At 54.3% G+C, this 14,299-nt stretch overlaps 1 protein-coding gene across 4 annotated transcripts in view; it reads left to right on the top strand.

Moving 5' to 3' along the window:
* The first annotated feature begins 11,474 nt into the window (after window positions 1–11,474).
* Kmt5b (lysine methyltransferase 5B) overlaps window positions 11,475–14,299 on the top strand; it is a 62,387-nt gene continuing 59,562 nt past the window's right edge. Inside the window, exon 1 of one of the 4 annotated variants that reach the window (XM_070009483.1) lies at window positions 11,475–11,776. In XM_070009483.1, coding sequence (XP_069865584.1) covers window positions 11,740–11,776 — 37 coding nt within the window. In that variant the 5' untranslated portion in view covers window positions 11,475–11,739. Of the gene's footprint in view, window positions 11,777–11,935; window positions 12,128–14,299 lie in introns of those variants that run through there. The other 3 variants (XM_070009480.1, XM_070009481.1, XM_070009482.1) reach the window with 3 other exon arrangements.

Here is a 14,299-nt window from a genome sequence, read left to right as displayed (position 1 = left end):
CGTGCCCACTGAGCTCTGCTGCATAGCATCCTGGACTTCCTGCTTCTCCAGACTTCCAAATTCCTACCACAAACAGTTCCAGAAGCTTCACAACCACATGGTCCTGTTTAGTCATGCTAATGGCCTCACTTCTGCAGTACTGATTTCTGGTGTTAGTTCCTTTTGCATAATGATGATTAAAATACCTGAGAGACCAACTGGCAGGAGGATCCAGGAATGGCCAGGGAGAGCCACGCCTGGGCCTTCTTGTGGTTTCAGAAAGTAAGGAATTGTCTAGAGACTTACTGAAATGTGTCCAAAAGGACAGAAGCCATTTGAGCATTGAAATAAATAATGATAATAGATTATAATCTGATGACCACGTTAAAAACCATTGAATCCATGTTGACAAAGGCAGACTAATAGATAAAAATAAACAAATGGGAATGAATGTATACTCAACATAAGCAGTGGTGGGTAAAAAGATTAGAACCACTAAATAAAATGAGAATCTTTGAGTTTACCATCACTGGTACAAAGAAATACACAAGTGGAAGAGGAAAGCAAGTTTTCTCTCATTGTAAAATGTAAACAATAAACACACATAAAATGATGAATTTAGGAACTCATGGATGGATGTTAAAACTAGTGGGTCAAAGTTCGGTGAGGAGTCATTATTTACATAGTCTCAGACTATTTCCTTGCAAATTTCTTATTATAAAGTAGTGAAAAAGTGTTTTTGTGGAGATCAAACCTAGCAGACATCACTTTAACCAAATCATCAAGCTAGTCACCAACCAACACTGCGGCCAACAGCCCTACAGGCCTCTTGTTACTAGGCATGCAGAACACAATGCCTCCAGATACCCTTGGCCAAAGTCCATAAAGTGCATTCAATTATGAGGAAACATCAGGTAATCCAACTGAAGGATACTCCATAGAATGATAGCACGCTGGCTAATAGCTCATGCCTGTGATCCCAGCTACTCAAAAGGCTGAGATTTTAGGATCACCATTCAAAGCCAGCCTGGGCAGAAAATTTCCAATGAGACTCTTAATCTCCAATTAACCACCAGAAAACCAGAAGTGATACTATGCCTCAAAGTGGTTGAGCACCAGCCTTGAGCAAAAGAGCTCAGGGACAGTCCCCACGTCCTGAGTTAAAGCCCCATGACTAACAACAACAACAAAATTGATAGCATAAAAGACAAAAATTGAAGAGCTGAAATATATAATCTTGAATTGGCCACTAGACTTGGGAAAAGTAGTTATCAATCAATAGTACTGGAGGACATCAATGGCTCACACCTGTAATCCCTGCTACTCAGGAGGCTGAGATCTGAGGACTGTGATTTGAAGCCATCTAGGCTGGAAAATCTGTGAGACTCTTATTTCTAATTAACCTCCCAAAAACCAGAAAGCTATAGTTCAAGAGGTAGAGCACTGGCCAGGTGCTAAACGCTTACAATACTAGCTACTCAGGAGGCTGAGGTCTGAGGATCCCAATTCAAAGCCAGCGTAGGCTAGAAAGTCCATGAGACTCTTGTCTCCAATTAACCACTGGAAAACCAGAAGTGGCGCTGTAGCTCAAAGTGATAGAGCACTAGCCTTGAGCAAAAAAGCTCAGGGACAGCTCCCAGGCCCTGAGTTTAAGATCCAGGACCGGAAAAAAAAAAAAAAATCCCTAGCCTTTAGGGAAAAAGCTAAAGGACAAGACCCAGTACAAACACAACTAATCACAAGTAGCTTTCCTGATTTGATAACTGAATCAGAGTGATAACAAAAAGAGCACAACCACTTTGGAAGTAGTCAGGGTACAAAGGTAAGATATATCCAATCTTATCTCAGAAATTTAAACACACACACACACACACACACACACACACACACACGAATAATGAGGATTGACTATGTATATATACATATGTTAAGCCAAATGATTCCCAAACTGCTTGCATATTACATGTGTATGCGCACAGTTGTGTGTGTGTGTGTGTGTGTGTGTGTGTGTGTGCGCGCGCGCTGGTCCTAGTGTAATAACCCGTAAATGAGGCACGGTTAAAGGTGACAAAGGAGTTCTATTAGTTGGTCTGCAACCTGGTCGTCAGAACTAGGAGTAGCTGCAATCTCCAAGGAAGCAAGTTGTTTTTTCCTTTTTCCTCCTTCCCACAGGCCTCTCTGATCTCCATGGGCCTCTCTACAGGCCTCTGCAATCATCATGGGCCTCTCCCATCTCCAGGGGCCTCTCCCATCTCCAGGGGCCTCTCTGTGAGCCTCTCCACTTCTCTGTGAGCCTCTCCACAGACCTCTCCAATCTCCACAGGCCTCTCCAATCTCCGTGGGCCTCTCTAACTCTCTCCAGGCCTCTCCAATCTCCACAGGCCTCTCTGATTTCTGCAGGCCTCTTGGCTCTTCAGAGGCCTTTCCACCTCTCTACCTGCTTCTCTGCCTCTCTGCCAACCTCTCAGCTCTCTGCAGGCCTCTCCAGCTCTCCTTGGGCCCCTCTGCTTCTCTGCAGGCCTCTCTACCTCTCTACAGGCCTCTCTGCTTCTCCTCAGGCTTCTCGGCCCTGTGCAGGCCTCTCTTCCACCCAGGTCTCCTCTCAGGCTGGCTTGAGGAGAGCCTGTGCATTCACTGCTCCACTCCAGGAGGTGTGTCTCTTACCGCATGTCTCTTGGGGCATTTAAAAAAAATTCTCCCCTTCCCTATGTCTGGTGGCCTGCCCCCCAGTGGCCTGGCCTGTGTGACGGTGACTTCGGCATGGGACAGGACTTCCTGTCCCCCCCAACACACACACAAGTTCTCACACTGGGGCTTGAACTTAGGGCCTGAGCACTGTTCCTTAGGTTTTTCACTCAAGGCTGATGTTCTACCACTTTAGTCACAGCTCCACTTCTGGCTTTTTGGTGGTTAATCTTAGATAATAGTCTTCCTGGCTTTGAACCATGATCCTCAGATCTCAGTCTCCTGAGTAGCTAGGGTGACAGTATGAGCCACTGGCGCCCAGCTGAGTAATGAAAATTCTGAGTCACCTGAGCTGCGGCTGAGGCTGACATGGCTGACATGGCTACATTTTTTTTTTTTTTTGCAGTTTCATACTTGGAGTTGATTTTGTCACCTAAAATGGTCCCATGTACAGAGCTGTCTAATCTCCCAAAGGATCAGAATACTGTATTGTACATTATGGGAACAAGGAGAAGGCACAGGGAAATGTGCACGCCTGGAGCGGGGTCTCTCCACCCTCCCAGGTCGTTTAGATGTGAATGGTAGTGCTTTCAGCCACGGGGCAGATATGTATTTATTCTTTTGTTTGTTTTTTTTTGGGTCCGGTCATGGGGCCTGAACTCTGGACCTGGGTGCTGTCCCTCAGCTCTTCAGCTCAAGGCTAGCACTCTACCACTTGAGTCACAGCGCCACTTCCGGCTTTTTTCTTTTTTTTGCTTATGTGGTGCTGAGGAATCGAACCCAGGGCCTCAGGCATGCAAGGCAAGCGCTCTACCACTGAGCCATCTTCCCAGCCCTGTCTCCATGTTCTTAAACTGCTCCTCCTTCTTCACAGGGAGACATTTCATCTCCTCAAGCTGCTCCTCCTCCACAGCACACATCCCTGCTATCATGCCACCTCCTTCTGCCCAGAGAAGCCACATGCTATCAGGAAGCAACTTTCTCACCCACTTCCCTGCTGTCACAGCCACAGCAGGGGCCACACCCTCAAGGCCACTTCCCTTCTACCCTCTGCTCTGTCCCTTGGGTCAGAGGTCCTTCTCTTCTTAGTGCATCCTCTCTTTCATTTCAACCTTGTCCCAAACACTGGGCCCATCTTGGTTGAAGTCCTCCTTAAAAGTAATGCCTAAGGCCAGGCAACGGTGCCTCACACATCAGGAGGCTAAGATTTGAGGATCATAGTTCAAAGCCAACCTGGGCAGAAACTCTTATCTCCAGTTAACCACCAGAAAACTGGAAGTGGTGCTATGGCTTAAAGTGGTGGATCACTAGCCTTGAGCAAGAACAAAAAAGCTCAGGGACAGTGCTCAGGATCTAAGTTCAAACCTCACAACCAATTAAGAAAAAAAAAAAAAAAAAGCAGGGCTGGGAATTTGGCTTAGTGGTAGAATGCTTACTTAGCATGCATGAAGCCCTGGATTGCATTCCTCAGTACATATAAACAGAAAAGGCCAGAAGTGGTGCTGTGGCTCAAGTGGTAGAGTGCTAGCCTTGGGCAAAAGCAGCTCAGGGACAGCGCTCAGGCTCTGAGTTCAGGCCCTAGGACTGGCAAAAAAAAAAAAAAAATCAGAGCCTGAAACAAGTGTTGGAGAGCAGGCAGCTAGCTCAGAAAATGAGGAATTAGGAAGGAAGAAAGTTCCAGAAACAATAGAACTCCATCCATCTGCTAGCCACCAGGCAGAACATGCCCAAGAATCATCCTACAGAGGAGGCTGAACGTTTGTCCCCAGGAGGTGGAAGATGGCCTGGGCACATGCCTCCTGGGCATTGCTGCTAGGGTGCTCATTCCCCAAGGTTGCCAGACAAAATCCCCAGAAGATAGTCTGTCACTAGACATGAGGCTGGGTCAGTGTGTCAGAAACTGCTGTGAAGTTGGTGGCCCTTGGATGGAGGATGGCAGCAGCCTCTGTGTGAGGAGGCTTTTCCACATCTGTCTCAGGCTTCCTGGTGACTCGATTTCCTCTGTCATTCTGTTCAGCTGGAGCACTTGGTCCCAACCCTCCCCTCTGTCCATTGCCAAGGCCATTCTTCAGTCGTCAGCATTGTATAGAGAGGATTGCTCCGAGGTTAGATTGTGGGCAGCAGTAACTTGGTGGCTCATCCATGGCTTGGAGGAAGAAGGTATGGAAGGGCAGGTGGATAGACCTACGGGAGTAGGTACAAGGTGCAAAGACCTCTGCATGTGTGTGTGAGGATCCACCCATGGACACCCACTCAGAAAGGGTAGTGAATAGGCCAGAAGGTAGATGACTCAAAGCTGACATCAACCAGGAATCAGGACGGGAAGTGTGGGAACCACTCAACACACCAGGCCTCTCCCTGCAGTCGCCAACGTGGCCTGTTGAAGGCAGGATGAAGAGGTGGGGCAGGAGGGGAGGGAGGAGTTGGGGAGGTGGGGAAGGAAGGGATGGTAGGGGAAAAACAAAGGAGGGAGTAACAATGCTCGATAGGAAATGTCCTCATGACCTTGCTCATGTAACAGTAACCCCTCTGGTAACCCCTCTGTACAGTATCTTTGCAATAAAAATACTGATTAAAAAAAAAAAGAGTTGGGGCAGAGGCGATCACCTTGTGCTGCACTTTGACGATATGGTTCAAAGGCTCTTGGGCTTGAAGCCTGGTCCCTTGAATGCGGGGTGTTGGGGTGCTTGCACCTTTAAGAGGAGGAGCCTAGTGCTAAGTAGCTCCTTGAGTGTGGCCCCTGAGAGGAATTCCTGCTGGTGAGTTCTCCCAAGAGAAGGCTGTATGTAATCAGAGAGGAAGGTGGGGTGCTGGGCTTCTGCCCTGAGCTGCACCGAGCGCAGCCAGGGGGCCTGGTCAGCGTGCTCTCCACCCATCTGGGCTTGCAGCCACCACCGGTGACTTGCACAAGCCTCTCTGCTTTCTATACCACCATGCCTTGGGTATTTTGTTATAGAAACACAAAATAGATGTTTTTGAAGACGGGACACGGCATTCTAGAGCAGTCTGTACTTTCAGTCAATGACCTTTAGATGGCACTATCTTCCCGATAGGAAGCGAGTGGAAGCAGGGGGCTTCCCTAATGACCTCTGCTCTGGTGACCCACTTGAGATTCCTTCCCACCCATACCTCGCTCATCTCGGCAACGGGGTGCGTAATGTTTCCCAAAGGGGGAAAGCTTCCCGGCGATAGCTAGAAGCTTGCTGAGCCACAAGCTGGAAGCACTACCTGGGTACATTGGCCTTGAAGGATCCAAGGCCGGCGTCGGAGGCTCACACCTACAATAAGCCTAGCTACTCAGGAGGCTGAGGTCTCGAGATCATGGTTCAAGGCCAGCCCAGGGCAGACAAGACTATGAGATGACTCTTCATTGCAATTAACCACCAAAAAGCTGGAAATGGAGCTGTGGCTCAAAGATCTTGAGCAAAAAAAGCTCGGGTACAGCACCCAGGCCCTCACCAGCTCCCACACATACACACATGAGAGAGAGACAGACAGAGAGATTCAACACTGGGGCTCTTTTCCACCTGGCAGCAGGCATGAGTGCCGGCCTCTGTCCCCGCTTCCCTGTGCCAGGTCCCAGCTTCCCCTCTGCCCAGGATCCTGCAGCCCAGGAGGTGCGGCCGGTGGGAAGCAGCCCTCACCCATCCTAGTTACTTGAGAGGCTGAAACAGGAGGATTGCAGTTCAAGGCCAGCCTCTGCAGAAAAGTTCACATGTCCCCTTACTATCACATCCTTTTTACCCTGGCAAGCAAACTTTGGGAATCCTTCACAGGCCCCGCCTAAGAGGCTGTCAAGGCTGACCTGAGACCCCCTAAGAACACTCTTGCTTGGGTACTCAGAGTGTGCTACAGGAAAAATCATCCCCACGTATGTGAGTGTGTGTGTGTGTGTGTGTGTGTGTGTGTGTGTGTGTAAAATGAACTATACAACTTGTGGGTGCGGATGGGAGGGGAAAACTGGGAGAGAGGGAGGGAAAGGATGGCATTGTTGAAAAAGAAATGTACTCTGTACCTGATTTATGTAACTGTAGCCCCTTGGCACATCAACTTTGTAACAGTAACTAATTTTAAGGGGTGGGGTGGGGCTGGGAAGTTGGCTCAGTGGTGGAGTACTTGCCTTGCATGCATGAGGCCCCGGGTTTGATTCCTCAGCACCACATAAGCAGAAAAAGCTGGAAGTGGCACTGTGGCTCAAGTGGTAGAGTGATAGTCTTGCGCTGAAGAGCTGAGGGACAGTGCCCAGGCCCAGAGTTCAAGACCCACAAGAAAAAAAAAGTGTGTGTGTGTGTGTGTGTACCTGTTTGTGCATGCATACCAGTACTGGGGCTTGAATTCAGAAACTGAGCATTGTCTCTTAGCTGTTTTGCTCAAGGTGAGTGCACTACTACTTTAACCACAGCTATGGATGCTCTGACTGGGCTGGCTTTGAATCTTGATCCTTGGATCTCAGGCTCCTGAGTAGCTAGGATTACAGGTGTGAGCCACAGAGCCCAGCTCTACTTCCATTCTTTATGACTTAAGCATCCTGGGGGTATATTTTGCAGCAACAGAACATGAATGAGGACTTCCAGATGTGTATAAGGACGAATCAGGCTAGCTGGGGCTGGGTTTAGTTTGAGGGAGTCTAAGAGGGAGGACATGGGAGACTCCCTTAAGAGTAACCTTGTGTCCATCTGACATGCCCTGCACTAATTGCAGGGCACCTGTGGGCTGGAAAGCTACACCCGATGGGGGTGGGTAGAGGAGAAGCCCTGCTGACTGAACGGGCTCCAGTCTCCATAGCTGGGAAGGTGTTTTGGGAGCCCCTGGGTCTTCTTTGATCCAATCCTGGAAGGTCAACAATACCCTCCGATCCTCCCCTCTTCCTCTGGCTCTTCCTCCCCACCACCGCCCTTCTTTCCTGGAATATGAATCAAAATATGAATGGTGCCTCTCCTGACGGGCTGGAGAGACAGACAGCAGTGAGCTAGACAAAGCAATCTCCCTGGAGAAGCCTCCAGGCTAGAAAAGACACATAGCTGATGCAGATGATGAATAAGAAGGGAACGAAGGGGCTGGGAAGGTGGCTCAGTGATAGAGCACTTGCCTTGCATGCCTGAGGCCCTGGGTTCGATTCCTCAGCACCACATAAGCAAAAAGAAAAAAGCCGGAAGTGGTGCTGTGGCTCAATTGGTAGGGCGCTAGCCTTGAGCTGAAGAGCTGAGGGACAGCGCCCAGGCCCAGAATTCAGGCCCCACAACAGGACCCCCCCCCCCAAAAAGAAGAAGGGAACGAGCAGGAAGCTCAGGTGATCAGTGGGAGGGAACATCAGCCGGACGCTGCTCGGAGAAGCCAGGCCCAGTGTTGAGCTGGGTGACCGGGAGTGTGTTTGGGAAGTGGCTAGTAGCAGGAGGTTTAGCTTCTGGGTGCCTGTGTTCAATTTTAGCTGGGCTGTATTTGAAATGCCCATTAAACATCCATGTGGTGGTGTCTGAACTTCCAAAAGTCCCGGCTGGAGACAAATATGAACATCTTAAGTTTATAAATGATTTTTTTTGAAGTGCTGGGAATTGAACTCGAGGCTTTGTGCATGCAAGGCAGGTGTTCCCCCGACCACAGATCCAGCTCTATACATGATCTTAAAGGCATCAATGAGATTGCTTAGGCAGACCCAAGCACTGGCACCTTTCCGCAGTAGGGAACAGACAACAGTGTCTCCAATTGCACTCAGCTGTTAAGTTGCAGAGCTGAGATTCAAACCCAGGTCGGACTTGTGCCAATTCCCACTGGCAGCCCCTGAAAATGTTTGCAGCTGCTCCCTGGAGCCTAGGATGTGTGCCTGGGGGCTTTCAGGGACTGTTTTCTCGTCTGTGAAAGGATGGTGGTTGTGGAGGAGCAGGTGGGAGACAAGGATGGTCTTGGGCTAGTGGTCAGGCAGGAGGCCCTTAGAGTCACCACAATGTCCAGGGATCTCTTGTCCCCCACGTTTCCGAGACCTGCTCTCAGCAAAGCAGTCTTGTATTTGGCGTGGGGGAGATGCATATATGGAGTAGAAAAAGCCCAATGACACTTTACAAAAAAGCAAAGCAGGTCTGGGGAGGTGGCTCAGTGGTAGAGTGCTTGCTTAACGTGCATGAAGCCCTGCATTTGACTCCTCAGTACCACCTAAACAGAAAAAGCCAGAAGTGGTACTGTGGCTCAAGCAGTAGAGTGCCAGCCTCAAGCAAGAGAAGCTCAGAGCCAGTGCCCAGGCCCTGAGTTCAAGCCCCAAGACTGGCCAAAAAAAGCAAACATCCTCAGTCTGGAATTCTGGGGTCAACATGATGGACAAGCTCCCAGTGAGCAGGGCTCCCAGCAGTGAACCCTGGCAGCTGGATCACCAGGGGAACCTGAAGTGTGGAGAAAGGGAATTGTTGAGTAGAACAAGACAGGCGGCCCAAGCCTGCGTGGCTGGAGTGCTTCTGGACAAGCCCTGTTCGGGAGATCAGAACTGACTCAGGCCTCAGCCAATGTCTTGGCACGGGTCTGGACCAGCCTGAGGTTGGGCTGCCATTCTGGTTAGCCTCAGGGGGCTTCCGGGGTTGGCGGAGCCCCTTCCCTCAACTCGGTCTTTCTTTAGAGTTGTTAATCCCTTACTGTCTGGCCAGGCTGGGTGAGGGCCTTCTGCCGGTTGGGCTTCCAGAGGCTTCATTCTTTGAATACCAAAGGCTCCTATCTGCAGGAACTGGGCAGGTGCCTGGCCACCTACTTCCTGTCCTCTCCTACCAGCTGGCAGAAGGAGATGCCAGCTTGTGTCTCTCACTGCTGGGAAGTTCAATCTCTCCTCTCCTCTAAGAGGGTGACTCCTACTCCTGCCTGTGCCCTCTGGCCTGCTCAGCCTGGTCGGCTCAACATGACTCCATCAAAGTCTCGAGTCCAGCTGGGTTCTGCCAAGATTGCTGGCCTCCCAGATGTGGCTGGAAGAGCAGCAGGCAATGCAGGTGAGGGCCGGTGCAGCCTGAGGGAGGCTGCGCTGGGCTGTCATCTGTCTCTCCTGCCCAGCTAGAGGCCTAGCCTGCTCCCTGGCAAGGCAATCGGTGGCCTGGCATTGAGTGAAGCAAGTAGAGGGGCCAACATCTTGGGAGGCTGGAGACTCGGGTGGATCTGAAAGGTCCGTGCATTGCCGTGTGGAGGTGGGCTCTGGAGAGCTTGGGTGGTGGGCAGTGGCATTGGGGGCTAGGAAGTGCCTCCAAGTCATAGCTGGACTTGAGGTCTAGGCTTCACGGACTTCCCTTGGAGGTCTTGTAGGGCCATGGCTGCCCATAGGAGGCCGGTAATATTTCCTCTATGTGTCTACTTTGGGTGACATTCAGTGATGTGGGGGCAGAGGTGGCATCCATGCGTCTTGCATGTATTTGAAGCCGAGCCCGATGAAGATTTGAGGAGGGAAACATATTGTGATGCACAAGAAAGTGAGATCAGCGCTGTCCTTGGGGTTGTTTTCAGCAAATTGGGACCTGGCAGGAGCCTATGAGGTCCCATCATCTGCTGCTTTTAGCACGAAAGAGCAAGTGCCAGGATCTGCTGGACCTGAGGGGTGACCAGGCCCTGCCCAAGTTCCCAGGCTGCCCTGCTAAGGGAGAAGGATCTGGATTAGACGGGCGAGGGGAGCTGGGGGAGCCCTGGTTTCGCCATGCGCCTCCCGCAGCTCCCTGGGCCTGTTTTCCATGTGTGGAAGGGGGTCTCCCCCCCAAGGTTAAAGAGGCCGGAAGATGAGCTGAAGCTGTTGTTAGCTGGGCTGTCGGGCCGCCTTGCAATGGTCATTCCTATGGTCCACTGGTCCTTCCTTTACCGAGTGCTACCGTGCCAGGCCCTGGGGTGCAAGGACCTGGAGGTAGGGTGGGGCTCTTCCTGGAACTGGAGCTGCAGGGTCTGTTCCCTCCCAGGGCGCACACAACTTCCTTACCAACCCCAGGTCTCCCTTCAGGTCTTGCCTGGGTAGAGGTGGCTGTAACTTCTCCTTGAAGCTCTTTAGAGTGGCTTCATTAAAGTCTGCGTAAGGGGCAGCTGTGACTAGTTGTCGTAGAGGCCACGGAGCCAGTCCGTGCCTCAGTTTCCCTACAGTTCTTCTCCCTCTGGGATTACGGGGAGGAACACGACATTGGGCCCGAGATCTGGGAGCAGTGCCCTGGTAGGGGTGATCCTAAGTCGCTCTCTTTATTGCTACTTTGTACGGCTTGGTCTCCCGTCAGCCCCCGGGGGGGGTGGGGGGGAGGGTACAGAAACTCCTGGAGGACCCCGCAGGCTTTGGGGTGTCTACGGGGTCCAAAGCAGGGGGAGACGGGGCAACACCACGGGGTGTCGGAAGGCCGGCCGGCCGATGCACAAGCCCTCGCCGCCCGCGCGGAGACGCTCGGCGGCCCGCATGGTCAGCGCCCAGCGACACCCATGCCACAACAAAGAAACTCGCCTGCCCGGGCCGCTCCCCTCGGCGGGCGCGGAGCGCGCGGCCCGCGGGCGGCGCCCCGCTCCCCGGGCCAGCCGGCGGCCGGGAGCTGTCCCTGGTAGGTGCAGGTGCGCGCGGCCGGGGGCGGCGGGCCTCGCGGGGCGGCGCGGGCGACCCGGGGCCTAGGTGGCGCCCGCGGGGCGCGCGGCGACGCCGCCTCCGCCGCGATTTAAAGGGCAGCAGGGCGGAGGGATTCCCGGGCCGACGCTCGCCGCGATCCCTCCGCCGCGAGGCGAAGCGACGGCAACGACGCGGTCGACCCTCCCGTGAGTCGCGCTGGTGCCTCCGCCGCCTGCGGTCGCGGCGGGGAACTCAATTCTCTCTGGCGTCTCTCCGCCTCCCGGCTCGGGATCCCGCCGGGGCCGCCGCGACGCCGGGCGGGAGCGCGCACGCTCGAAGCCGGCGTGGTGTCCCTCCGCCGTCCCCGGCGGACTCCTTTTCGTGTCCTTCCACGGGGCCCGGGCGGTGTCCGGGTGGCTCACCGGGGGCGACGACGCGTCCAGGGCGCGGGCGGCGAGGCTCCGGGGCTATGAGGTGAGGACGCTCGGGGACCGGAGGCGGCACCGCGCGGCGCGAGGACGCAGTACGCGGAGCCCCGAAGCCAGCGGATGCCTTTCGCACCCCGCGGCTGCGCGCGAGGCGGAGGTGAGCCTCGGGGCGGCGGGCAGGGGGCGGCCGGACGCGGCGGGTCGGGGCGGGGGGGGGGGGGGGGCGGCGAGTGCGGGCCGCGACGGCGGCGGCGGCCGCCGGGTGGGGGCGGGGGAGGCTCGGCCGGCGCGGACTCCTTTCCCCCCCCAGCGGAGGCAGCGGGCGGTGCTGCGTCCGCGCCGCCATCTTGGATTTTACTCTCCATTTTTCTCTGGAATTATTTTTTGGCGATTAATTTCCTAAGAGGGTGGACGGGACGGCCTGGCCCGGCAGCGCGGAGCTCCGTCGCGGCGGCCGGGCAGCGAGGCCCTCGGATGCGGCCGGAGCGGGCGGCGGGCCGCGCCGGCGGTGAGCCGGGAGAAGGGTGGGCGCCGGGCGGAGGCGTGAGGGGTCCGCGGCGGCCGGGCCGGGGGGGGGGGGGTGGACCGGGCGGGGGCGAGCGGCCCCGCGGGGCGGGGCGGCGGGGCGGGCGGGCGGCCGCGCGGCCTGCAGTGGTGGCGGCGGCCGGAAGGGTGCGGTAGTGACCGGCGGGCCGCGCCGGGCCGGGCCGCGGCCGCACGAGGGGAGCAGCCCCGCCGCTCGCGATTGGGGGACCGTGTTTTCCCTCTTCTCCAATGGGCGGCCGGGCTCGGGCTCGCCCAATCTGCACCCGCCGCCGCGCTCAGCTTTCGGTTGTTTTTGTTTTGACACGAGCCTCCCGTGGAGGGTCCCCGAGCGCGCCCTGCGTCCGGCCCGCCCGCCTCGGCCTGGCCGCCCCGCGCCGCCCGCTCCTCTTTGTGCTCTGTCCTCCTCTGGGTCCGCACACGCGCGCCCTGGATGTGATCGGCCCAGGGTCCCCCCCCCCCCGTCTCCGGAAGAGGGGACAAGCGTGTTTCCAAAGTGACCACTCGATCCTTCTTGCAGGACCGAAGTGGGCGCGCGACCTGGGCGCTGAGAATGTCCCGCGTGCGGGGCGCGCCGGGCCCCGCTTCGGAGCTGGGGGTGGGACTGTGGGGATCCTGCGGAGGGGAGACGTGGACTTGGAAGTGAAGTTGTTAGGAACTTGCCTGGTGAAATCCACTCGGAGGGACACGTTTTGCCCGCAGTGGGCAGCTGAACGACGTGGCGGTTCTTTGCATCTAGATCTCTTTGGACTTGGGCGGTTTTGATACAAAGTTTGTCTGAAGCTTGGGTTTGGGGGTGACGCCCCGTGCTTGCGTGGGACCCCTTCGGGCAGTCTGGTTCCCGCTGTGATTGACTCCCTCCCGGATTGAGTGCACGCCCCGCAACTCTTTAGTCATTGTTAGTAGAAATACGGGCCATTTCAAAAAGGCACAAGTTATCTCTGCTTGGGATAATCACAGATGGTTCATGCATATTGAAGTGCACACTACCTATAGGCACACTCTTTACACGTTCCCTGAGTGAACTTGAAGGGCGGGTGTGGCCCATCCCTGTGGGAGCTGCAGTCCCAGGGCTAAAGTCCACGAACGGTTTGATCTGGCAGGTATGGAAACTCCAGTCCATTTTGGGGTTTTCAACTTCTCAGCATTCCCCTCCCGCTCCCAAGCTCCAGCAGCACCAGCTTGCCTTGCCTGGTGTGTTTCGATGGTGCCACATTTGGCTTTCCCATGCCCCTTTCCTGCCTCAGTATGCACCCCTTCTCCAGAAAGACCTCCGAAGGCACGTTGCCTGCTGCCGCCCCTTTGGTTGGACACCGGCACCAGGGCTGGCCACACCACAGAATGGGTGGCGCCTCTGCCCGCCCTGAGCAATCCTCACATTGTGTTATAGGCTTGTTTACTTGCCATCCCTTCCCTGGCTTTCTTGTGAGCTTGTCGAGTCGGCCGCCTAGGGGCAAGGGCAGAGTTGGTGCCTAGTAATGAAACTTAATGGAAGTGATCATTGATTAATCTACAAGTTGATAAGCTTTATTTTTTCCAAAATTCATCTATTTAAAGTTACTGAAAGCATTAAAAAGCAAGTTTGCTAGTGAAAAAAATATACTTACTCTTGTAGAGCTGAGAGTAGGGCTCTGTTTGCCTAGACTCTAAAACCATCTTTGAAGTCACTCCAAGGATTCTTTTCTTTACCTGCTCCCCCTCCCCCTCCCCGACGGGCTCCCACCTGTATTTTCATTAGCCACTGTGGACATCCTGGGCTGCTATGTAGGACTCTACCCTTGTTGAAGACACCCATAGACCACACTGGATATGGGGAATGACGTGGGAGAGGGAGGTATGCGGGTGGGAGAAGGGTATGGACGTTAGGGTATGACTCCCAAGTGTTTTGAGAGTAGGGAGGAGTTTGTGGGTGGTTGGGTGTTGTTAGTTTGCAAATTTCCCCTTGGGTCTTGTGAATCTGAAGCCTAGTCTGATTTTCCTCTACATGAGCATCAGCTGGTGGGTCTGTAGGGCTGTTTGGCAGAATTGTGTGTCATCTGAACAGCCCTCTGTCCTCAGGAGTGCCCTTCCCATGCCTTGCACAGCAGATCCTTTCAGACAAACCACTGTGCTTCCAGTACTTTGTGCTTTTGTGTAC

This window comes from Dipodomys merriami, unplaced genomic scaffold, assembly GCF_024711535.1.
Source record: "Dipodomys merriami isolate MVZ:Mamm:240054 unplaced genomic scaffold, mDipMer1.0.p SCAF_78, whole genome shotgun sequence".
In the NCBI taxonomy this organism is placed as follows: domain Eukaryota; kingdom Metazoa; phylum Chordata; class Mammalia; order Rodentia; family Heteromyidae; genus Dipodomys; species Dipodomys merriami.
Note: the sequence above shows the minus strand (reverse complement) of the source record. Positions and strands in the feature narration are given on the sequence as shown.